Source organism: Pristis pectinata, chromosome 11 (assembly GCF_009764475.1).
Source record: "Pristis pectinata isolate sPriPec2 chromosome 11, sPriPec2.1.pri, whole genome shotgun sequence".
In the NCBI taxonomy this organism is placed as follows: Eukaryota; Metazoa; Chordata; class Chondrichthyes; order Rhinopristiformes; family Pristidae; genus Pristis; species Pristis pectinata.
This window is the reverse complement of record NC_067415.1, coordinates 52,709,334-52,736,590: the sequence shown is the minus strand read 5'-3', so window position 1 is coordinate 52,736,590 and position 27,257 is coordinate 52,709,334. Positions and strand designations below refer to the sequence as shown.

The 27,257-nt window shown below is 39.9% G+C and overlaps 1 protein-coding gene across 1 annotated transcript in view; it reads right to left on the bottom strand.

Annotated features, from left to right (window-relative positions):
* Positions 1–27,257, bottom strand: part of LOC127575822 (protein diaphanous homolog 3-like) — a 421,273-nt gene that overhangs the window by 381,827 nt on the left and 12,189 nt on the right. The window contains exons 2-4 of the mRNA XM_052025958.1: positions 12,098–12,130; positions 11,199–11,372; positions 1,014–1,118 (exon numbers count right to left, since the gene is read on the bottom strand). Of these exons, the coding sequence (XP_051881918.1) occupies positions 1,014–1,118; positions 11,199–11,372; positions 12,098–12,130 (312 nt within the window). The remainder of the gene's footprint in view (positions 1–1,013; positions 1,119–11,198; positions 11,373–12,097; positions 12,131–27,257) is intronic.

The window sequence follows — 27,257 nt, the reverse complement described above, 5'->3', positions numbered from 1 at the left end:
ACCCACAGAGAGAGATTGTTGATTGAAGCTCTTTCCTCAAAAGGTTATGAAGGTGTTTGAGAACATAAATGTAAACTTATCGTACTATTTGCAGACCAAAACAAGGGAACATAAGTACATGCTTTTCACGAATAAATCAATGAGGAATTCAAAAGAATTTTCTTCATCCAAATAAAATGAAGCAAGGGCAGGTAATTTCCTAAATAAAACCAATATTTCAAAATTATCTACAAAGCCAAGTAAATTTACAATTCCGACGTACCAAAAGACTCCATGTTGCCAAGGACAGAATTAGCATGTCAGGATTGGTAATAGATTCACCCAAGCACATTGAATTACCCAGCAGGTCAGATGAAATACTCAATAGACAAACCGTACAACTTTGAAAAAATAATGCACTGCCAGTCAATAAAGCTTGGATTTAAAGTAGATTTATTAGAAAGAATGAAATATAGACTAATGTTAAAGCAGTAAAACACTTAATACTATTTTAGTTCATGCAAAAAAATCCTTGTGCTAGACTGAGCAATTATGCATAATTTTAACTATTTGCTTCCAGGAGCCAAGGACCATAGATCACCTGCACGCAAATAAAAGTTCTGATCGTTTGGCTTGAGAAAACAAAATCTCTACTTTTAGCCTAACATATATAATCTTAGAGAATATTATTTAATGCCATTTTCAAAGATCTCAATTTAAAGGCAACAATTACCATTACTTGCCATTTTTCTCTTATATACACAAGAGTTATGTAGCATAACAATGAAATCCACACAAGTGCAAGAAATAAGAACCCTGGCTTATTAATATTGTTTTGAAATGTTTTGCTGTACACAGGATTCTACCTGACTTCATCTAAAGAATGCTAAGTTTGGATGAAATGAAATACTGCCAAGACAGTCAGCTAGATGGCCATCTACAAAGACCAACAATACAGAATAAAACTTAAAAAACAATAATCATTGTGTGTGCTGCAATTCACAACATGCAGCGAAAAATAAAAGCTCACTTACTGTATTTGAAGCTGCACCAATGTACTGGACAACCATTTCTCTTTTCATATGAATGTCCTTCTCACGCAGAGGAGCCTTTCGATCTTCATTTAAGTTCATATCTTCCTGTGAAGAGAACAGTTCACTTGAGTAAACTTACTCAAACATTGTATAATGCTTTTGAATCACCCTGTCTAAATTCCACTTTTAAACTCCCAGCTCACAGGCTAAATACAAGAAAAACTAGAATTGGAACAGACTTGTGAAAAATGACAGAATTTGCCCTTGTATAGAGCTTTTTTCTAATGTTCTAAGTGAGTCACAGCCAATTAAATTCTTTTTTTAATTTAACAGCAACAGTGAAGATTTCAGGCAAATGCAGAAGCAATTTACACACATGAAGGTCCCAACAACAGCAAGAAGCAAATAGTGTGTGTTCATGGTTTTGGCTGAAAAATAAATCTTAGCCTGTACAGAAGCAGAACTCACCGGTTTATTTTAAAGCTACATAAAATATTTACCAAAGCAAATAGCACTACAATCTAAAATTTCATATGATGATCATCTCAGGAGAGTACAACAGCCTCTCAATCTTCTTTCTTCATCTGCCATCTTGCAGAATCAAGGACATCCTGCTTCCACTACAATTCTGTGGGTTCAAGAGTTGGCAGACAAAGATTTGGGTTCTCAACTCCCTCTGATACCTTCACTTGCTCTCTTCATTCTCCCAAGGAGATTCAAAGTGCTGAGCATCTTCCTAGATACTCCTTTGTTATTTTAAATAGTTATGGGCCATGGATCTCCACAGGTCAATGACATACTCTCAAAGGAGGCTTTGTGAACATCTCTGTAGTTTCTCCTCTGTCCTACTGGAAATCTCTTGCCCTCACGAAACAGAGTAGAATGCCCATTTTGGAAGTCTGGAATCAGCCACAAAGATGCCCATAAAAACTTGTGTGTGTTGAGAGGCTCAGTGGTGGGGAAATTGGCCCAGGAGAGGACACCAATGTTGATTCACTTGCCCTGCCAACAGGTAAGGAGGATTTTGCCAAAACTACATTTGTGGTGTTTTTTCAGTCCTTTGAGCTGAACACAACTTTGTTAGCTTTGCAACAAAAAAATTGAGTTTTTCCAATGCAACAGCAAAAATAAAATCAACTCTTCCAAATGATTTTGGCATAGGAAGTGCACCATGTACACCAGGCCCAAAAAGGCAAGGTATTTTCATAAAACATTCAGTTTCAAGAGGTCACCAATTTATGACTAAAATTCCCTAACCAGTGCTTAACACATTGTACTAAGTCCACGATAAGCAGAAAAACAAGGTCTTGTTTCAAATTAACTAAAAGCCTTGTCAACAATCAATCAAACAAGTACAAAAGATTATATGAATTCAAGGACAAATTATGCACCAATCAAATTAAATTTCTATAATCCTAAAACAGCTGGAAGCTGGCCCAACACACAAAACTGGCCACCCTCCCAAATTTAAAACCATGAATAGTTTGCTGACCCATTTGTGGAGCTTTAAAGAGACCCTTAAAATTATGCTTCAGCCTTAAGCACAAGAATGTAAAACAAAAAGCACAGCTGAAGATTGTGTGTATAATTTTAATTCACTGAGAAATGAATGCAAATCAAATGATTCTGTATAGATCTTAAAAAATTATTTCCTGTTACATAACATGGAATTACTCAAGGATGATTTTTGCAATGAAACAATTTTCAACATTATTAGCTAAACTGCATCAAATTAACACCAAACACTGATTTCATTTTGAAATCAGAATGCATTTTAAGTATTATATTTCAAAACACAGCTGGATACTAAATTCTATAGTCAGTGATGTAGAAACTTGAAAGAAAACTATGCCTCTCAAAACTCTAGCAATTTTATCTCCAGTCAAGCCTCAATTGGAAAATCAAGGATCATATGTGTAATTCGTCAAACCAAACTTTCAGAATTTTGAGGTGCTCCTCAGAAAAATATTTATTGCTTTTGAATAAGAAAACAGAATCTGTACTTTCCATTTTTCCTAAAATCCCTCAGATAGTTGGAAAAAAAAACAAAAAAGAATGAGAAAGAGTAAAATTCCAATAATCCACTTTCTGAACATTTGGAAATCTCCATGGTTTGGCATCTGGCCCACCTAGCGATGCTTGTCATGATCCCTTTCAACTCACTGGAGCTCCTGTTCCCATGGTCTCTTAACTAATGGGGTTCACTGGAAAATGTATTACTATGTTCTGAAAAGTTAATAAAAAATTAAAATAAGAATTGGGTATTAATATGAATAATATCCCATCATCCAGAAAATCTGCCAGTCCAGCACCTGAGCAGCAGCACTATCGGAGTTTTACTGCAAGCAGTATTTCAGCCAGAGTTTCAGAAAAGGGCCCAAGACATGTGAATTACTGGATTTTTAACAATCGCAACACAACTAACATTAAGTTTGCTGAAGCAGATTTTATCAAAACCAGTGCTAATTTCAAGCTTGTCTCTCTGCTCTAACATTTTTACTCCTGTCCTTCTTTCTGCCATCTTCTTTCCACTACATTCTGTAATTTCTTTTAACCTCAACCATATTAGTTCTATCCCTCACAACCTACAAGTTCATTTTCTTGCAATCCATCTTCATTTTCATTATGCCCCCACTTCTCTGATGGCCGTTTGTCACCCCCTCCCCCGCTCCCAACATTCTGCACCTCCCTACATGGCTTTTCTTTCCTATAATTAATCATTTTCTGTGCTTCCTTCCTATTCAAAATCCTCCTTTATCACTTGCATCTTTCCTACCAAATAATACCGTTCCCTTACGACCATTTCCCTTTTGAGCTTTTACTTTCCACACCCAGTCTCCCCATCATATCTCATCCATTTCCTTTCCCCTTAAAGTTCCATTGCATTCTCCTTTTTTCTCTCCGCTGTTTGTAGAGTTCTGTTCTGGGCCTCTCACGCTTCATAATACTCTCATTTACAGCACATTAATTTCAATTTTATCAAACTCAAAATAAAAACAAAATATGAGCTGCTGGAGGAACTTGACTGCCTATTTCCCTCCGTAGATGCTGCCTGACCCGTTAAGTTCCTCCAGCATTTTTGTTCCAGATTCTACCAGCTGCAGTCTCGTGTCTCCAGCAGAAACTGGAATTCTGAAATAAGAACAGAAAATACTGAAATGTTAACTGTTTCTCTTTCCACAGATGTTACCTGACCTGTTTCCAGCATTTTGCTTTTATTTCAATTTTATCCTTCTACATCTTCTGATGTCTTTCTTCCTTTGTCATATTTGTATTTCATTTTCCACATTCCAATAGTTGTGATTTCAGGCATCATCCTTGAGAGTTCCCTTTGCTTTCTCTCGAGAAGAGACATGGAACCCACAAACAACATTAATGTGGTTGAAGCACAAGTCAAACAAAAATATGTTAAAAAAATTGTGACAAAAAATGAAGCACTTTAGTTTTGGTTTAGCTTAGCTCATTTAATTCAAAGACTGTAGTCTGGGTAACCAAATGCATGACCAGAACTCCTTCCACAGCTAAAATCAACACAATGCTTCAATTGCTATTCATTGATCTGGCAGCAGGAATCTCCAGTGAGAAAACAAAGCCACATATTCAAATACAAACGTGCTGGGTGATTGGTTCAGACGAGAGCATCTTTGACACATTTTAAATTCTGAAGATAATAAATTCAACAATGGCCTGGCAGCTGTTTGATTTTGTTTAAATGAGAGGTGGGGCGAGGTAAATTAATTCTTCACTGGAACTCAATAATTCAAGTAGCTCTCTATTCATGAGGGTCTCTGACTAATTTAGTTGCAAAACATATGATTTAAAAAAATACCAAGAATTAGACAAATTCCCTCAGGAGGGGTCAATTTAAACAAAAAAGCTTTCTTGAGAATCTAAAATAATCATGGCTTAATAGTCCTTCTGTAGGTTAATCGGAGGAATGCTGCATAGATATTGACACGTCATGGCCCTTGCACCTTACTGTCTACCTGAACTGCACTTTGTAACTGTAATACTATCTTCTGCATTCTGTTAGTGATTTTCTCTTCTATTACCTCAATGTACTTATGTTTTGAAATTATCTGTATGGATGGCTTGCAAAACCAAGTCTTTCACTGTATCTCAGTACATGTGATAATAATAAATCAATTCCAATTATGAGAAATTAGATAAACTCTTAGAGCTGGTAATGCAAGTGTAGATGCCATGATGGTCATGCAGCACAAACAATGCCTTTGTCATGTATCAGCACTCGCAGTGAGAAACAACCAGATCTTGCTATGACAGATCTCCTGAATAAAAAGAGATTGTTATTCACAAAAAGTAGTAAGGACATTAGCTCAATAGCCCCAGCAAGATCTGCAAATAATTTAACATAATTTTCAATATTTGGTTAGAAGCATTCCTTAGAAAACTCCATCTCTGTAGTGCTATTGTAGAAAAGGAATCATCCAAGGATCAGCAGCATCAAGCATAAACTAACTAGCCACATCATTCAAATTGTTATTTAGCCCTAATTTATTTTCAGACACCTGGTCCAACCAGGAACTAGTTTCTAAACTACATTAGTGTAACTGCAAATCAAACTTTCATTCACTGCAGAACTAATACATCCCATGATTCTTAGAAAGATGGAGACACAAGAGACTGCAGGTGCTGGAACCTAAAGCCAAAAAAAAACAAGCTGCTAGAGGAACTCAGGTCAGATAGCATCTGTGGAAGCAAACGGACAGTCAATGTTTCAGATTGAGACCATTCAAATGGACTGAGAGTAGAGGGGAGAAGAGTTTTCAGTGGATCGAGAGTTATGGACTCGCACAGCTTCTTCCTCCTCCAATATGCCACCATGACACTTCGTCTAGTGGCTTTGTCCTGTGAGTGTGACAGGATTCACCCAAGATTGTGATGGAGGAGTCTGGCACCGTCTGAAGATTCTTCAAGCACAACTACATCAGACAGTTGTTTTAATTATTTATGGGCCAGATCTTCCATGGAGAACTTTGCAAGGTTGACTGAGACTGAACTTGCAATGTTAAAAATCAGTGCCTTGGTTGATGCCAGGTAGACCATCTAGCCTCATCCTTTTTGTCTCAGTGGACTGATTTGATACAACCAAATGGCTTGCAGGAACCATCTCAGAGGGCACTTAATAACATAACACATTTCAGCAGGTCCAGAGTGACATACTGGTCAAACTCCAAGGTTAGCAGATTACCTCCCCTGAACCAGATGGGTTTTTTTTACATTATGATCACTTTTCCCTAAACGCCCTATTAACTACAGAATTATTAATGAAACTTTTTTTTCACTGCACAATACGAGATCTAACATTCTCTGCTCCCTCAGCATACTGATCTAAAAAATCATCTTGTATGTTAAGTAAATTTGTCCTCCACCCTATTTCTGCTGTTGATTTGCCCAGTTCATATGCATATTCAGATACCTGATTATCCTAATACCCTTATTACAAATCCTACTGCTCTTTGGGGACCCATAGACAACTCTCATGTGTTTCCCAAACTCCGCCCAAACCAAGTGTACTATTTAATTTTCAAGGTTCATATTCTTTCTACTACTGTTATTCCCACCTCTTTAAACCATTGAGCTAACCCTTTTCCTTTTTGCTTGCATTTTTAAGTTAATAATCAGAATATTTCATTCTCAATCTCAGTAATTTTGCAACCATGCCACTGTAATGGCAATTTGATAATTCCCATTTACTTCTAATTGCGCTATTAATTTGTCTCAATGCTTCACGTAGTCAAACAAAGAGCCTTCAATTTTCTTTTTTTTTTAAAAAGCCATTTCCCATTCTCAGATTATACATCCAATTAGAATCTTGTGTTTATATTGTCCCCTTTCTGATATACTCTGCTTGTCATCACATATTTCCCAACCCTGCACTATCGACTTGTCCTTTCACTTTAACTTTCTAATTTTCCTTGCAAGAACCCCCTTCTCAACATTGCCTGACAATTTACTTTAAAGCTTTATCTACGGTTATTTTAGTCAATTTCATGTATCTGTTACCACTATGCATGCTTCTGTTAGAACCCAGAGACAGAGATGGCAATGTCCAGTGGATTCTTCCAGTTCTGATCAACATATTTTCTCAATAAATTATTCTCCAATGATATGAATTACTTCAAATTCTTCCCTGCATTGAGACCCTTGGTTCCCCCTCCATATCTGATACATTACTGTCATATACAGTGAAAACAGAAATAAAATGTTGTGTAATACCTCATCAATTTCTTTAGTCCACACTATTTCTCATATTGCTGTCTTTACGGGACTTGCTTTATTTTTGCTGCTCTCTTTTTACATCGTTGAACTTGAAAATCTATATTTCTTACTAATTTACTCTCTAACTTACCTCCTTCTAAACATGCAGCACTTTGTTTACTAAGGATTGTCATCAAACCTAGTCAACAGGTTTGATGACAATGCTCTTGTGGTTTAGTCAAATGACCCTTACCCTGCACAAGTTTAACATCAGCTCTCAGGCATCTCCTCACACTTACTACTGAACCACAATCCCATCAATGCACATTAAGCCATTGTCTATCAGACAGTCACTGATCTTATTTCCTCAGATCTTCCCTCCAGTTTCCAACTTCATAGATCCTAATTGTGCACTACCCCTCCCCTAAAATTCCAAATAGGACCATGCTACTATACCTACTTTTCAAGCTGCTCTTGGGCCATAGAATTAATTTTTTCCTACGTTGACTCTTTAAAAACCTTCACGTGGTCCACATCTGGCTTTTGCCTTTTTTTTTAACAACCAACTCAGATGATAGATTAGCTACCAATATCCATTGTAAGCCCACAAACTCATCCACTTATCTCAACTGTTAACTCCTCTGAGGATACATCATTTAACAACTCCATTCTATTCTCTCAGTTTCTCCATCTGCAGTGTACCCTTTCTGATGATGAAGCTTCCTGCACTATGGTTTCAAGATGTCTTCCTTTTCCCTCAACTGTGGTTTCCCATCAATCACAGTTGACAGGGCTCTCAAATGTCTCCTTGATTTCCTGCTCCCATCCCTTCTCCTTCATCCAGAACAAGGACATAGTTCCCCTTGTCTTCACCTTCCATCCCACAGCTTAACATTCAACAGATCATCCTCCACACTTTCTGCCACCTCCAATAGGATTCCACCATCAGATGTATCTTCCTCTCCTCTGACCTTTCAGCATCCAAAAGGACCATTCCCACCCCAACTCCATGTCAGCTCTTCAATTTTCACCAACCATTCCCCTCCTTGTGGCATTTTCCCATACAACTGGGAATGTAACACCCACATGTTGAACTCTTCCCTTCCTATCATCTAGGAACCCAAACAGTCCTTCCAGGTGAAACTGCAATTCACTGGCATTTCTTCCAATTTAGTATATTGCATTTAGTGCTCAAGGAACAGCACATCATCATATGTTTACAGCTCTCAGAACTTGGTTCTGAATTTAATGATTTCAGATAACTCCTTCCTACCCTACCCATGCATGTGGCTGTATCTTTCAGTTTCATTTTCCTCTTCTGTCACCAACTACAGTTCTTATAAAGTAATTGCTACCTTGACATCTGTTGTCTGTAGCCTACCACGGACATCCTCTCCATTCTGTTCTCCTCCCTTTCCATATTCATAATTTGAAATAACCTTGTTTTTTCTACTCTTACAGTTCTGATGAAGGGTACTTGACCCAAAACACCCACTCTGTTGCTGCATTGGAGGAAAGGAACAAGAGTGGGAAGCCTATAGTGAGAGGGGATTCAATCGTATGGGGAGCAGATAGGAGATTCTACGGACACGAACTAGACATTCTAGTGAGAGATCAACAACAGCCAATTGTCACGGTCCATATCAGTACCAATGACATAGGTTTAACAAAAAAAATGATATCCTGCAAACTGAATGTACCGTGGTAATGTGAAAAGTAGGACTCAAAGTTATTCACTCAGGAATATTCCCATTGCCACATGCAAGGAGTAGGATAGAAAAATATATTGGATATGTGGCTGAAGGAAAATGGTGTCAGGGAGAGGGATTCAGATTCCTAAGATATTGGAAAAGAGTCTGGGAGAACTGGGACCGGCACAAATTGGACGTGTTACGTTCGATAGATGATATTTGCAGTTGCTATCCAGGAAAGTTTAAATTAGAATGACAGTAGGAGAGGAAGCAAGAAAAGAAATGAAAGGCAGTGAAAGGAAGGCAGAATAACAAAGGTCAGGAGGCAAACAGGGACAATGTGCAAAAATTGGCTGATAAATGTTTAAAAAGACAACTAACTGCATTGTTCCTTTATGTGTGGAGCATTCGCAATATGAATTAACAAGTGCAAATAAATATAAATGAATATGATATTGTTCCTGTTGCAGAGATATGGCTTCAAGGTGACCAAGTACAGTACAAGAACTGAACACCCAGGTGTATTCAATACTTCGGAACGATAGGCAAAAAGGAAAACACAATAGATTCTGCAGATGCTGGAATTTGGAGCAACACGCCATCACTCCAGCGTCATTTATTGCACCTGGTGCTCCCAGTGCGGCCTCCTCGACATTGATGAGGCCCGATGCAGATTGGGTGACCGCTTCGTCGAATATCTTTGCTTCATCCACTGCAAAAGCAAGGATCTCCCTGTGGCCAGCCACTTCAATTCCACATCCCACTCCCATACTGACATGTCTATCCACAGCCTCTTCTGCTGCCTTCCCTCATTCCTGTGGCCCCATCACCCCTTCTCTTTCCCCTCCCCTGCCCTCATGATGTGCCCATCTATTCCCCACCTCTTTCCCTTTATTCCATGGTCTCTCCTACCGGATTCCTCCTCCTTCAGCTCTTTGCCTCTTCTACCTATCACCTCTCAGCATCTTACATCACTCCCTTTCATCCTCCCTCCCCCACCCACCTACCTTCCCCCTCTCACCTGGACTCACATATCACCTGCCAACATGTGTTCCTCCACCTCACGTGACTGTCTTATTCTGGCTTCTGCCCTCTTCCTTTCCAGTCCTGATGAAGGGTCTCGACCCAAAATGTCAACAGTTTACTTCTCTCCATAGATGCTGCCTGACCTGCTGAGTTCCTCCAGCATTTTGTGTGTGTTGCAAGGAGGTTAAATGGTCTTGTTAGTGGGTGTTGGCTGACATAGTCATAATACAGAATCTAAAACAGTGGAGCAAGGAAAAACCAAGGGGCAGAAAATATTGTCTATAGACCCTCAAAGGAGTAGCAGTAACATAGGTTATGGAAACAGGAAGCGCAATAAGGGTACTTCAATCCACATATATATTGGTCAAAGCAAATTAGCAGAGGACAAATTCCTGGAAGGTGCTCATGATTTATTTTTTAAACCAATGTTGAGAAAACAACTAGAGAACAATCGTACACTGGGAGGAAAACAAATGTTTCTAATATATAATGCAATTATAAACAAACCTAAATTTGTCTCTTTACATTCAGATCAGCATGTATATTGAAGTTCTCAAATGTATACAATAACTTAGCAATAGCAACAAAAATATCAGCAGCTTGTCAAACATACGCAGTATGGCGAGTGAAGTAACCATTTATAATTTTCAGGGCTTCACTCGCTTTCAATCTCAGCAAAAGGCAAAGGTCATGTCAACCATCAACCTTTCGGCAGCTGTTCACTTCTACCATCAATTCTTTGATATTCACAAATATAGCAAATTGCAGATGCTGGAAACCATAAATAAAGTGTGGAAATGCTAGAAATACACTGGAAGTCAGAGTTATACAGCACAGAAATCGGTCAGAATCTGGGGAGACAACAGTTAGAAAGAATGAAAGATCATTAAAAAGGACAAAAGACAGGCTGGTTGGTGTGATCAAGGCAATGGTCATGAAAGAAGCTCTGGGAAAAGCCACCAGGACAATCAATAAAGCATTAAACAAGAAGTGAACATCACTGCTGGTCACCAAGATTCAGCAAACTGTTGTTACTGACACAGATGGTGACCGGGTCACAAGGTAATGGCCAAATTTCATGAACATGTTAAACTACTCTTTAAGGTAAAATGTTTGTATGTTTAGTTTAATCATGACTGTATTAAAAAGACTTGCATGACTATAAAAATTTGAAAGCTTTAGTGATTTGGTTCTGAAAAAAGTAACACATGCAGCAGTCCACTACATTAGAAGTAAAGCAACCTACCATCATCTTTTCAAAGAGTAAAATCACTTCCTTTTCTGGCAGCTGATTTGAGTTTTCATTTTCTGGGGATATTCCAGACCAGTCATTCCTGGGAAGTTGTGGCTGTTTAACATTTGGAAGAGGCGGCCTACCACGCCTACTGCCTAGAATTCGGATGCTTGCAAATCTGTCCAGCTATAAAAAAGTGAAAAATGAAATCAAATATTCACTTTGTTTGTGGAACCTATTAATTAAAATCAAAACTTCAGAGAAAAGATACACAAATTGACAAAGAGCCTAAAAAGACACTATCCAATATTTTTCACGTCTTATAACTTGTATAACCAACACTTGCAAACATTAGCATAGTGATAAGTGTTGCTATTGTAATGTGACTGGTATCCAGGGAAATGGCAAATCTACATCAAGGTGTTTGGTAATAAAACAAAATCTCAAACTCCTTCGGTGTTACTGTGACAAGAAAGCACTGCTACTTAATGCAAGGTGCAGTATTTAATTTGAATGGCGAGGTCAAAGATGTTTCTTTTCAAAAGAATCACAATGTTGAAAAAAAAGTTCCTTTCTTACATTTGGACCAAACTGGCTTGAAACAAGAACCAGGCAAAAAAATATTTTAAAAAAGTAGAGTTGGTCATTATGTTATATTGAATGAGGTTTCAAAGCTAGATATTAAAGGCTATAATCTTGGCATTGGTGAACTATAAATTTAAAATGATTTCCTGAAACAAAATAATTACACAATTTATTCTAGAGCAATTCATTGGTTCGAGTACATGATGCCATATCAATATTAATCCCCATACAGGGCACTCAGATGAACAGCTGCAAAATTACATTTTAACTCCAAAATCATATCATCAAAACATATCATGCTACATTACATGCATAAAAAACCTTACCACATCATCAGTCAATGTTTTGATATTCATGTTCTGCAGATAGAAGAGAAAAGAAATACTTGTTACTAAATAGTACTACTGTAAGTTACAAAATAAGATTGCCCATTCAACTAATAAAAATAAGCATTAGAATAACAAGATTAACTTTAAACTTCATTCTTGTGTTTAAACCACCCCATTGCTGACCTATTTCACAAAAATTAAGCTGTCCAGGTCACTGCAGAAATTAAAATTTACGTGAATTCACAGAGGGCAGCATCTTCTGGATTTATTGAGCAGTAACTCACTCATTTATGTCCACTGGTCCATCAACTACATTGACATAGAGAAGAAAACCCAATCTTCTCTTTTCATTTTCACTGATAATCAAAACAAAAATCACATCAACTAATTGCTACCAGACCTAAAGATTCAACAAACAGGTCAGTGAACGACATGCAGTTGCATTTAAATATCCAATTTATTCTGCAGTAACATTCTCAAACTCTTTACAAATTATCAAAATGAATCTTACTTCATTGTTAAAAGATTATCTTAGTTATTACACAAGGAGCAACCTCATAGCAGTAACATAGATCAGAAATCATTGCAACTGTGTCTTATTTTCAGTGTTTTAATTCTACTGAAGTGTTTTGGGGAAGTTGGGAAAGGAGTTGTCATCACAGGTTTAAATATCTTATATATGCTCTTATCAATATTATGCATGATTCACAGACTAACTTAGAGCTTCATTTCTTCAACCTACTTATCCATAACCAATTAGAACATCTACTTAAATACCGCAGTTACAGAGCACGTAAGAGACTAGGATATCCAGTGGTGAGTGACATACCTCCTGACTCTTCCACCAGCTGCAAGTCATGAGGCAGGAGTGCAATGCAATAGCCTGCTGAATAAATGCAGCACCAACAATTCTCTAGCAGGTCAATACCATCCAGAACAATGTAACTCATTTGATTGGCACAGCATGCCCCACCCTAAACATTCATTCCCTCAAAACCAGGCACACAGTGGCAGTAGTGTGTACAAAATGCACTGTAGTTACTTGCCCAAGCTATTCTAGTAGCACCTCCCAAACCAGGAAACCTGCACCACAAGGAGGAAAAATAGCAAATGCATCACCTGCAGGTTCTAAAGTTAGAGAATTCAATATCGAGTTCGGAAGGATGTAACATAACCAGATGGAGTACGAGGTGTTGTTCCTCAGGCTTGCATTGGGCCTCACTTAACAGTGCAGGAGGCCACATACAGGTCAAAGTAGGAATGGGATGGCAACAGGAAGCTCAGAGTCACTCCTGCAGACTAAAGGTGCATTGCAAAGTGATCACCCAATCTGCATTCGGTTTCTCCATTGTAGAAAAGACTACATTGTAAACAGCGGAGGCAAGTGATGTAGAAGGCGAGGACAATGGGAACTCTGTCAAGGATTCCGTCCATTATGGTATTGGTATATTATTGTCACTTGTACAAAGGTACACTGAAAAACTTGTCTTGCTTACCGTTCATACAGATCAATTCATTACACAGTGCATTGAGGTAGCACAGAGTGCATTGAAGTAGTACAGGGTAAAAACAATAACAGAATATAGAGTAAAGTGTCACAGCTACAGGGAAGTGCATTGCAGGTAGACAATAAAGGTGCAAGGTCAAACATGGTAGATTGTGAGGAGGTCAAGAGTCCATCTCATCGTACAAGGAACCGTTCGATAGTTTTATCACTGTGGGATAGAAGCTGTTCTTGAGCCTGGTGGTATGTGCCCGCAGGCTCCTGTATCTTCTGCCTGATGGGAGAGGAGAAGAGAGAGAATGTTCGGGGTGGGTGGGATCTTTGGTTATGCTGGCTAGAGAAATCATAGTTCAGGAAGCAAGACGCATCTCTGTGGAAATTCTCATCATTGATGCTAGTACGATGGGGACAGAGCACCTTCTGTGCAGAATCAGTGCAAAAATATCATATCTGCCCCTGTCTTTGTTACTCTTTCAATTTAGTTGTGCTTACAGAAAAAGACAATTGACTTATCCTATGAACAGAATTTTAAAATCAAAATGAACTAATTTTGATGAAGACTAACAAAACCCCTGAACTAAATCAAATACAAGAATTGAAAATTTCAAGCTCTGAGCATCCAACATTTAAGCAATTAAATGCCCCTGCTGGCACATTTAAACTATAATTTTTTTGCTTACGAAACTAGTTCACAACTTTTACACAGAGCTCCAGATGATACAGCTGCAACAAATCTATTCAGAGTGGAATCAGCTGCATGAGGCTCTGACACTATATCATATTTATGGATTGAATTTTATGCTTTTACTCAAAATAATTGTTAAAACTCCCCCTGAAGACCTACCAAAAATTTTTTTTTTCATTAAAAACACCAATAAAACAATGCATTTTAAGAATATAGACAAACCCCACGTTACGTTGCAGAAAATTGTCCTTTAGGAAAATCACAAATCACTACATAAAAATTCAAGATACAGAATCAAACTTGTCTTACAGAATTTATGTAAGGGAAATGAAAACAATTAACACTAAATGAAAGAGAAACAAAATTTTGCCTTTTCTTATACTTTGTAAACTCGTATTTCTTGACAGATACGCAGATAATAATGCAGTTTTTTTGAGCATGGTAGGTTCATTTTGCTGTCAAGCAGATCCCCCACCCCCACCAAGAGTTTTCCATATTATCTACTTCAAGTTGTCTGAAACAAGGCCAACAAGTTTAAATGCAAGTTGTAAACCTTAATGACCACTAATATTTGTTGTGAGTTATATCATTAAACTAGCCAGCCTTTTTTGACATACATTTAAAAGTGTCTGGCTCCATTTTAACTGAAGGCTGGAAGGTGAAAAGCATCTGAAGTCAATTGTGTCTCCAGTATGAGATGAGATTCGATGGGAAGTAGAGTTTCAGGTTACAGAAAATTGCAATACGGACTGTGTTCTAGAAAGGTAACCCTTCCATAATGAGGGGCTATCTGTACCTCCTTCAATATGCGGATCATATCAAATACACCAGTGACTGATATCACAATTTAGGGAGATAAACATGTTAGATTAGAAAAAGACAACGATGGATGACTTAGAAAGCGTAGATATTATTTTCTTTTCTAATTTAATTGAAATATATTCTAGGTGCTCTTGTCATAACATCTTTGATCAACTAAATGTCAACTTTTGCCAAACAATAACAGAAAAAACCCTAAACTAAACCAAACAGAAAAAAAACATGCTCTTAAAAAAAAAGCCACATCCAAACTAAAATCTTTCATGAATGCACACTCATGGCTTCTTACAATCCTCTGCATTAAACTTCGACAGTTTCCCCAAAGGTATCATGAAATTAGCAGAATAACTGTGACCAGATTTCTCAATTTAAGTTTGCAATGGCCCAGGAAAAGTATACTACAAACAACTAATAAAATAAATAAGGTTTTACAATTCATGTGAAAAGGCTGAACTCAATAGGCATCCAAGGAGTAAAACTACCATTCACCTAAGGCAGTTTAAGTAATAGAAGAAAATAAAGATACGAAAAACACTCCTAAGAGACAACAACAATGTAATTTGCACAATGAAGAATTTTATTATGCTACAACAGAGCCAGCTATAAAACCTGTGAAGCCATTAAGTTATTGCAATGTGGATTCTCACATTATTAGTTCCCCAATGGCTCAACTGGTGTGACCAACCAAAAGATTTCCACAGAAGTTATATCCAATTTCAATCACAATTTTGCAGAAACAACTAATTTAAGAACATGAATGAGACTAAATAGAAGCAGGAGCAGGTCATACAGCCCCTCAAGCCTGCTCTAATCATTAAGATCAAGGTCGATCACACCTTTGGCTTCCAGCCCATTTTCCTTGAATATTCAAAATTCTCCCTCAAGTATTTTCTCCCTTGAATCACTCAGCACCCTCAACACTAGGAAATTCAAGATCCACAATCTCCTGCGAGAAGAAATTCCTCTCCATCTCAGTCTTAAATAGCCTTTTACTAAACCCAAGACTTGGCACCTAGGTTCTTTATTTCCCCAACAAGAGAAACCTCTTCGGAGATAGACCCTGCCAAGTCACTCAGAATATTTTACTTTAAATGAGATTATCCTTCATACTTACAGATTCTAGACTCAATTGGCCTACTCTGCTCAGATAAGCAGAAGAGAAAAACAATGGGCCCCAAGCAAAGAGGAAAGATTCTGCATTATTAAACAAGTCCTCACTGAAAGCCATGTCAATTCTCCAAGACTGTTCAGGTGCAAAATTAAAATCCTACACAAACACTGCTGGATTATAGCCAATCCAATGCCAACCCAAGAACAAGGACTTGGAATTTTTTGATACCAAAACCACACGTCCTATACGGTAAAAACTTGGGGAGGCAGGCTGAAGGTAAATCTCATCTTCAAAACACATGAGTAATGGCCACTCAGACCCATGAACTCAAGCTTCATGTATACAAGCCAATAGTCTCAAAGAGAAAAAAAATAGCACATTGACTCAAGTTCTACATTGGTGTGGATGGCACACTGGTGTGTTGCCATATACAGGTGACCCCCACGTTACAGCCAATCAGATTAAAGAAAACTTGCCCTTAGAGAATTCACTAATCATTATCGAAAAATTTGAGATACGGAATAAAAATTCATTCTGACAGAATTTGTTTGAAAAAATAAACATAAAACACTTCTTTTCCACCCCCCCAACCCTTCGACTCATGTTTCTTGACACATTGTGCACCTGATGCTGCATTACAGCAAGTCATGATATGGACTGTTTTTAAGGAAGGCAACAACCCCCACTCCACAATGTGGAGGTTGTCTGTACTGCTGACAGCTTGCAGTGCACCTGTTTGGGATAGCATCTAAGGTTGTAGGCAATTTGCAGGCCACTTGTCATTTTACAGTCAACACCACAATGCCCCCAGAAACATACAATAATGGGTGCCCCTTGCAAAATGACACAAGTTGTCCAAATGTTCCAAACAAAAAAGTACAGCTTGAGAGACAACATCACCTCATGCACCCAAGTGCAAAATTAAATCACGGTCACAAAGCTGCTTGAAACCAGGAAAAGCTATATTCAATTATCCATTTGGGATGAAGCAATCTCAAAATGGTTGCAAGTGCTATCTCCTACAGGTAAAAATGACTTGTAATCATGTAGCACAAAAAAAAGAAAAAAAAGTCAATTTAATTTCTAGACATACAATTTCAAGGATGCAAATATTTGTTATTGCATGCAATATTCTCAGATGACAGAAAATTTACAACACAAAATAAGGACATTTTATCCACAGTGAAGTGCCAGTCAAAAGAGAGAAAATTAACTAACAACACTTGGTCCAGCATCCTGCTGGTCATGGCTAAGTGCATATCCAAGTACTTTGTAAACATGACAAGGATTTCTGTCTCTACCACTCTTTCAAGACAATGGGTTCCAGACCCTTACCACTCTGAGCAGAAAAAAAACAGCATTTCCCATAATCTCTCAACCAACTACTTTAAATCATTATGACCACTTGGCTAACATAAACACCTCTTAGCTGATGTTTCTTTCTCAACCCTTATACACCCAATTCAGTCACACACACCTCCGCCCCTCAACCCCAGACTCTACTACAAAGATGACATCCACGGCCAATCTTATCTTTCATCATAGCTGCAGCTTTCCAGTCCTGGCACCATCTCATACATGTCCTCTGCATCCCATCCAGCTCACTCATATCTTTCCTGTGGTGATCAGACACATCTAATGAGTACTGTGCATGTAATTCCAGCATAACCTCCCTGCTCTCTTCTCCACCTTCCTTTTCTTGGGGCTAAGATGACCCACCCTGCTTCCTTCAACAATTAGTAGCCAAATACACTCCAGATCCTTTTCTTTCTCCACCCTTCAATACCCTCCCATTTACTGTATATTCCCTCGATTTGTTGCACCTCTAAATACGCAATTTAACTTACCTGGATTAAATTCCATTTGCCATTTTTTTCCTCCAACTGACCAACCCATCAACATCCTTCTATAATCAGAAGCTACCCACCTCACCATCAACCACACAGCCAAACTTTCATAACACCAGCAAATTCATTGATCAAGTGCTTTTTTTAAATACATGATTTTACATAAATGTATATGACAAAAAGCATGGGCCTAGTTTGAAATCTTACCAATCCCCACTTGATAAGGGAAAGTAGAAACAAATCTGTTTGTACAAGTTAATATTAAAAATTTATACAGCACGGTAACAGGTCTGTCCGGCCCAACGAGCCCACACTGCCCAATTACACCCATGTTAATCTACTAACCCGCACGTCTTTGGAACGTGGGAGGAAAGCGGAGCATCCAGAGGAAACCCACACAGACACGGGGAGAACATACAAATTCCTTACAGACAGCGGCGGGAATTGAACCCTGATCGCTGGTGCAATAATAGCATTACTCTAACTGCACACACAAGGAAAAGATTACCTAAAGTTAAAGCAACGCACAGAAAATGCTGGGGGAATTTAACAGGTCAGGCAGCATCTATGGAGGGAAATGAACAGTTGACATTTTGGGCCAAGACCCTTCATCAGGACTGGAAAGGAAGAGGGCAGAGGCCAGAATAAAAGGGTGGGGGGTGGTGGAAATCAGGAGGAGCACAAGCTGGCAGAGGATAGGTAAGGTGGGGGGAGGGGGAAGGTAGGGAAGTGGGGGGGCTAAAAGGAAATGATGCAAGAAGCTGGGAGGTGATAGGTGGAAGAGGTAAAGGGCTGAAGGAGGAATCCAACATGAAGTCCAGGTACAACCTACAGAAGGCCATCATGAGAGAGAAAAGGCAATTCTGAGTGAAGCTAGAGACACAATTGGATGTATGACAGCTGTGGCAGGGTTTGCATGCCATTACTTCCTACAAGGTGAAACCAAACAGCATAAATGGCAGTGATGCTTCACTCTCCAATGAGCTCAACACCTTTTATGCACACTTTGAAAGGGAGAATAACACTACACCTGTGCAAATCCCCACAGCATCTGGCAACCCTGTGATCTCTGTCTCAGAGGCTGACATCAGAACATCCTTCAAGTGGATGAACCTTTGCAAGGCGTCAGGCCCCGACGGTGTACCTGCCAGGGTACTGAAAATCTGTGCCAACCAACTGGCTGGAGTGTTCAAGGACATTGGTATTAGTATTGGTTTATTATTGTCACTTGTACAAAGGTACAGTGAAAAACTTGTCTTGCATACCATTCATACAGACACACTGCTCATACAGGCATCTTCAACCTTTCACTGCTGCAGTCAGAGGTTCCCACCTGCTTCAAAAGGGCATCAATCATAATGGTGCCCAAGAAGAGCAGGGAGGGCTACCTCAACGACTATCGCCCAGTAGCACTCACATCTACTGTGATGAAGTGCTGTGAGAGGTTGTTCAAGGCTAGTATTAACTTGTGCCTGAGCAAGGACCTGGATCCGCTGCAATTTGCCGACCACCACAACAGGTCTACAGCAGACACAATCTCACTGGCTCTCCTCTCGACTTTGGAACACCTAGACAACAGCAATACATACGTCAGGCTGCTATTTATCGATTATAGCTTGACGTTCAACACCATCATCCCCTCAGTACTAATCAACAAACTTCAAAACCTGGGCCTCTGTACCCTCCTCTGCAACTGGATCCTCGACTTCCCCATCAAGAGACCACAGTCAGTGCAGAGCAAGAATAACTTCTCCTCCTCGCTGACAATCAACACAGGCGCACCTCGAGGGTGCGTGCTTAGCCCACTGCTCTACTGTCTCTACACTCATGACTGTTTGACTAGGCACAGCCCAAACGCCATCTGTACAGGAATCAGACAGATCGGCTGGTTGAATGGTGTCACAACAACAACCTCACACTCAGCGTCAGCAAGACCAAGGAATTGATTGTGGACTTCAGGAAGAGGAAGTCGGAAGAACACACACCAGTCCTCATTGAGGGGTCGGTGGTGGAAACGGTGATCAGCTTCAAGTTCCTGGGTGTCAACATCTTGGAGGATCTGTCCTGGGCCCAACACACTGATGCAATCACGAAGGAGGAACACCAGCAGCTCTACTTCATTCAGAGTTTGAGGATTTGGCATGTCTCCAAAGACTCTTGCAAATTTCCATAGATGTACAGTGGAGAGCATTCTGACTGGTTGCATCACCACCTGGTATGGAGGCTCCAATGTGCAGGATGGAAAAAGGCTGCAGACAGTTGTAGACTTAGCCAGCTCCATCACGGGCACAACTTTCCCCACCATCAAGGACATCTTCAGAGGCAGTGCCTCAAGAAGGCCGAATCCATCATTCAGGACCCTCACCATCCAGGACATGCCCTCTCCTCATTACTACCTTCAGGGAGGAGGTAAAGGAGCCTGAAGACCCACACTCACTTTCAGGAACAATTTCTTCCCCTCCGCCATAAGATATATGAATGGTCCATGAACTCTACCTCGTTATTCCTCTTTCGCACTTTTTTTTGATAACTTATAGTAATTTTTATGTGTTGCACTGTACTGCTGCCGCAAAACAACAAATTTCACGACGTATGTCAGTGATAATAAACCTGACTCTGATTCTGAATCTGATAGGAAAGGAGAGCGGACCATGGAATAAAAGGAAGGTGGCGAGGGCATGGGCGAAGAAGCCAAAGGAATGAAGGAAAACAAAAGGAGCAGGAAGGAAAACAAAATGAAGTATTTACCGGAAGTTAGAGAAATCGATGTTGATGTTGTCATGCTGGAGACTACTAAGACGGAATACGAGAGTTGCACCTCCAATCTGCGTCCGGCCTCAACGTGACAGTAGAGGCAGCTGTGGACAGACATGTCAGTGTGGGAATGGGAAATTAAAATGGAATTAAAATGGCTGGCCATCAGGAGATCCTAGCTGTTGCAGCAGACAGAACGAAGGTGCTCTACGAAGTCCCCCAATCTGCATCTGTTCTCATCAATGCAGAAGCCGTCACACCAGAAGCACTGGATGCAATAAATGACACCGGATAGATTTGCAGGTAAAATGCTGCCTCACCTGGAAGGACTGTTTAGGGCCCTGAATGGTTGTAAGGGAGGTGGTGCAGGGGCAGGTGTAGCACTTAGCGCAGTTGCAGGGATAAGTGCTTGGGAGGTGATCTATGGGGAGGGACAAGCAGACAAGAGAGTCATGGAGAGAGCGATCGCTGCGGAAAGCGAAGAGAGGAGGGGAGGGGAAGATGTGCCTGGTGGTGGGATCCTGTTGGATATGGTGGAAGTTGCGGAGAATGAGGAGTTGGATGCGGAGGCTCGTGGGGTGGTAAGTGAGGACAAGGGGAACCCTATCTCCGTTATGCCATTGGGGTGGGGGGGGGAAGGAATGGAGTGAGGGCAGACATGCAGGAAATGGAGGAGATGCAGGTGATGGCTGTGTTGATAGTAGTGGAGGGGGAAACCCTGTTTTCTGAAAAAAAGAGGGCATCTTGGATGTCCTGGAATGGAAAGCCTCATCATGAAAACAGTTGCGGCAGAGATGGAGGAACTGAGAGGAAGAAATAGCATGCTTGCAAGTGATACGGTGGGAAGAGATGCAGTTGAGGTAACTGTGGGAGTCAGTGGATTTGTAAAAGATGTTGGTAGATAATCTGTCTCTGGAGACAGAGACCGAGAGATCCAGAAAGGGGAAAGAGGTGTCAGAGATGGACCAAGTGAATTTGAGGACAGGGTGAAAGCTGGTGGTGAAGTGGATGAAATTGACAAGCTCCACGTGGGCGCAAGAAGCAGCAGCAATGCAGTAGATAAAGAGTTGGGGGCATTACTGGTGTAGGCTTGGAACATGGACTGTTCCAGGTAGCCAACAAAAAGGCAGGCACAGCTGGGGCCCATGCGAGTACCCATGGCTACACCTATGGTCCTGAGAAAGTGGAAGGAGCCAAAAGAGAAGTTGTGGCACCAGTTCTGCCAGGTGGTGGTGGTGGAGGAGAACTGGTTGGGTTCGTTGTCAAGAAAGAAGCGGAGAGCCTTGAGGCCATCCTGATGGGGGTTGGAAGTGTACAGGAACTGGATGCCATGATGAAAATAAGACATCCATGGTGAAAATAAGATAGTCAGGGACAGGGAACTGAAAGTTGTTGAAGTGGTGGAGAGCATGCGAAGTGTCACAGATGTAGGTGGGAAGCCACTGAACCAAGGGGGATAAAAGTTAAGGTAAAGTTTAGCTTAAGGTAATGTGGGCCCCCTACAGACTGAGACAGAAGTATTTCTGCCAGGGAGGGAGGGAGGGATGCAATTGAAATGCTGGAGGAATTATACAAACAGTTTATGTCTAACTTCACAGAAGACATAATGAACCTCTGGAAATCATGATGGACTACAGACAAGTGCGGAGCTCAAAGAAATTAGTATTATTAAAAATGTAGTACTGATAGATTAATGAGAATTATTGAGGAAATTAATGAGATTAATAGGACTGATGACCTCAATGCAAGACATGGAGACCATGGATTGACTAGTTATCATCTTCCAAAATTCCATGTTCTAAAATGGTTCCTATTGTGGAAGGTGGCAAATGTAACCCCACTATTAAAGAAGAGGAGGGTGAAAGGTAACAGGGAACAATGAATCAACTCACCTAACATCAGTAGCAAGCAAAATGCTGGAATCTATTATGAAACAAATGGTAATAAATTACTTGAAAATAATAATTTAGACGGGGTTAAGGCAGATTTATGAAAGATTACGTTTGACAAATATTTTGGAATTTAGCCCAACAGTTAAGGCCAATCCAGTTAACTTATTGATTTTGGACTTTAAGAAAATCTTGTGTAGCACCTTACTTAACAAATTTAGACTGAACAATACTCAGGTGATGGGCAGTTGTGGGGGGGGGGGGGGGGGGGGGGGGGTGGGTGGTGTTTGTGGTGGGATGGTGGTGGGAGGTGGAAATGGACTGATGTGTCCAAGGACTGGCTGACAGACAAAACAGAGCTGGAAACAGCAGATCATTTTCAGGTTGAGATGCTCTAACAGGAATGAGTCTGGAGCCCCAGCTGTTCACACTCTACCATTGATATGGATGAGGGGTCAAGTTTGTTGATGGTAGAAAGAAGAGTACTAAGAGGTTTCAAGGGAATTGAATAAGCAAGAACATAGTAGATGGAATATAATGCAGGAATAAAAAGTGACGTCATCCATTTTGGTAGAAAAAAAATTCAAATGTAGACACAAGAGACTGCAAATGCTGGAATCTGGAGCAACACACAAAGTGCTGGATGAACTCAGCAGGTCAGGCAGCATCTATGGATGGAAATGGATAGTTAACATTTCAGGTGGAGACCCTTCATCTGGACTGAAAGAAAGAGGGGAGAAGCCAGTATAAAAAGGTGGAGGGTAGGAAAATTGAAAATGTCAAGTCTTTCTTTTCCCCTAAAGTAGTGAGAGGCTGAAAGGGGTTTGTGTTCTGAGGGATCTTGGTGTTCTTGTATCTGAATCCCTGAAAGTTAATGTGTGGATACAACAAACAATTAGCGTGGTTGATGATATGTTGGCCTTTGATGCAAAATGACTGGAGTTCAAGAATAGAGATGTCTTGTTCCAATGATATAGAGCCCTGCCGAGTACACACTTAGAATACTGTGTAGGGATCCAGTCTTCCTACACAAGGAAGGATACACTTGCATAGAGTACAGCGCAGTAAAGGTTCATCAAATTGATTCCTGGGATAACAGGGCGCTTCAAGGAGAAGTTAAACAAACTGATGCCAATATTCCTTTAATTCATAAGAATGAGAGGTGATTTCATGCAAAATTCTTATGGGGATCTTCTTGGTCCATGCGGAGTTGATGTTTCAAGTGGCTGGAATATCCATAAAAGGTCAATCTCAAAATAAAGAGGAGTCAGGTAATCAAGTCAGAGATGGAACAGAATTTCTTCCCCCAGAAGATAGTGAATATTTTCAAATCTTTACCCAAGGCAGTTATGGAGATTCATCGAACATTACAGCACAGTACAGGCCCATCAGCCCACAATGTTGTGCTGACATTTTATTCTGCTCTAAGATCTATCTAACCCTTCCCTCCCACATAGCCCCTTGTTTTTCTATCATTCATGTGTATATCTAGGAGTCTCTTAAATGTCCCTTATGTATCTGCCCCCACAACCTCTGCAGACAGTGCATTCCACGCACCCACCACTCTCTGTGTAAAAAAACATCTCTGACATCCCCCTTATACCTTCCTCCAATCACCTTAAAATTATGTCCCCTCGTTTTAGCCATTGTCGCACTGGGAAAAAAAGTCTGACTGTCCACTCGATCTATGCCTCCTATCATCTTGTACACTTCTATCAACCTCCTTCTCTCCAAAGAGAAAAGCCCTAGCTCCCTCAACCTATCCTCATAAGACATGCTCTCCAATCCAGGCAGCATCCTGGTAAATCTCCTCTGCACCCTCTCTAAAGCTTCCACATCCTTCCTATAATGAGGTGACCAGAACTGAACACAATACTCCAAGTGTGGTCTAACCAGAGTTAGATAGAGCTGCAACATCACCTTGCGGCTCTTGAATTCAATACCCCGACTAATGAAGGCCAACACTCCATATGCCTTCTTAACAGCCCTATTGATCTGCATGGCAACCTTGAGGGATCTATGGACGTGGACCCCAAGATCCCTCAGTTCCTCCACACTGCTAAGAGTCCTGCCTTGTATACTGCCTTCAAATTACATCTCCCGAAGTGGATCACTTCATACTTATCTGGGTTGAACTCCATCTGGCACTTCTCAGCCCAACTCTGCATTCTATCAATATCCTGTTGTCAACTACAGCAACATTCTACACTATCCACAACACCATCAACTGTTGAGTATATTAACAACAGAAATTGACAGATTTTTAACTGCTTAAGTGAAAGTGAATTAGTGCAGTTAATGAGTCCGCTAAAGAGCATGATAGGCACAAAGGGCGAAATGGCTGAGGTCTGCTAATACTCCTTATGTTCTTATCCTTCAAGTCACAGAAAGAAAATAAAATGTTTTGAGACTGACCTCAAGTTATGGATATCCAAGCCACTTGAAACATCAACTTGCTTACCAACACTGAGACAACTTTGGCTCCAGCTTCCCACTCTCCCATTCTTCAAACCAGCCTGCTCTTACAGAATATATAGAAAGTAGAGGCTATACTTTTTTTTATTCATAGTCTGCTCTGTGTTTAAGATGGCTGCTGATCTCCTTAAGATGGCTGCTGGGCCGCCTCCTTCTCCAGCTCGAGCGCGGGAAACTCTTAGTGCGGGAAACATATAGCTCATTAAAAAAAGTTAGCCCATTCCTAGGGAGACACTTTTGATTTATTGTAGTTCATAAACAGATGGTTATCCCATTCCTAGGAAGACACCGTTGATCTATTGTGTAGCTAATGGTCGTTTGGGCTAGTGCGACTAATGATTTTGTAGCGGTTCTGTAGCTGATAGTTTTTCATAACTGATAAGTCAGGTGCTAGCGAGTCTTAGAACTCATAAGTAATAGAGACACATTGTAACATTTTATAACTGTTAGCCTTGTAGCAAATAAGCCTAGTATTGTTTTATAACTGATAGTTCTGTAGCCTAGTACCAGTACTCCCAATGCCCATAAATAATTGGGGCACTCTGTGATTGAGTCAGGAAATGACTGTGGCAAAAGACAAATGGTCGTGAGCCAGGAGACAACTGTGAAAGGAGGCAAATGGTGAAGGATGAAACTGAAGATAAGAGAGAACATGATGGATTGTAACAACGTAATTGAGCTAAGAAAAAAGGTACAAAAAAAGGCCCGCGAGCTTTGCTCGGGGGCAGTCAGAGACAGCAGTAGTCAGAGGGTGACTGGTAACTGACTGTCTGGCTGTCACAACTTTTCTTTGCAAATAAAAGTTTAATTCTTGAGTAATCTGCTTCTCCTGGTCATCTATTTATTGCGGATAACCACAACACTTTCTGGATCTTTACAAAACTCATGGTAAACTCATGATCCCGATGTAAAGAATACGTCACTTCACAATGGGTACAAATTTATCTTAATTATAATAAAAGCAATGTTATAAATTAAATCAAACTCACTTTGAAAGACAGCAGATACAAACATTGCAATCGTTTCTGCATCGATGAAGTTTTTAAACATTCCCACTCTACATGACTTAGTTTCTCCAGTTCACAGCTCTCAAGTAAAGAACTACATGCAACACCTGTAAGCAGCATGAAAGAATAACTCAAGTTAGCAGCTGTGACAGAGTTTGCATCTATTCACTAAGACCCATAAAATTTGCAATGATAACAATGACAATAATGGAGATGACAAATTGTTTGGTCCACATATATCTATGTCTAAATGGTATACTCAATAAGGTAATGAAGTATTTTTATTTCAATTTATGGCTAGGATGTCAAATTAATTATCATTGAACTTTTAAACACAATACAAATACGCAGCCACTGGTTGTCCCTATGCTACCAATCACATAAATAGATTTTTCCGGTCTCCGTGAAGATTTTAAATGCCGTAGGACAATTCCACAAAAACTGGAAAATAAATTTTGATTCAAGGAAAGCATGATTTACCAATGAATATTGATACCCTGATCCAAGGCAAAATGTTAAACTCCTTCAACGGAAAAAAATCATGAATATTTTGCTTAGTCTTGCTCAAACAACATGAACAACCCAACATGAATAAAATTTACACAGAATAGTGTACGCTTATTTCAATGCACAACATTAAACCTATATTTTAACTGTAGGTACTGAAATCTATCGGCATTAATAAGTAGCAAAACTGTGAAAGTTCCTGACATAAATGTTTCCAGTATTTCCAAAGTTCTGTCTTGCAGAATAAAGAAACTTCAACTATCAATGCTTAGTTTAACAGCTAATTTACATCCCCAAGACCAAAAGTATTTATGATTTTGGAGATCTATATTCTAGATATGTTTTTTTTCCAAAAAAACTATATATCGAATCTATATATCTACAAAATCATAAAACAACAAAGTATTATTTCACTCAGGAACATTGCACTGGAGCTCCCTCTCATGACAGGATACTCAAGATTCATGGACAGACATAAATGTAGTTCCAATGCATGGGCCAAAATTGTCCTCTATCTGGACTCTCACTTATCTGGGCCAAATACATATATCCGGTCATG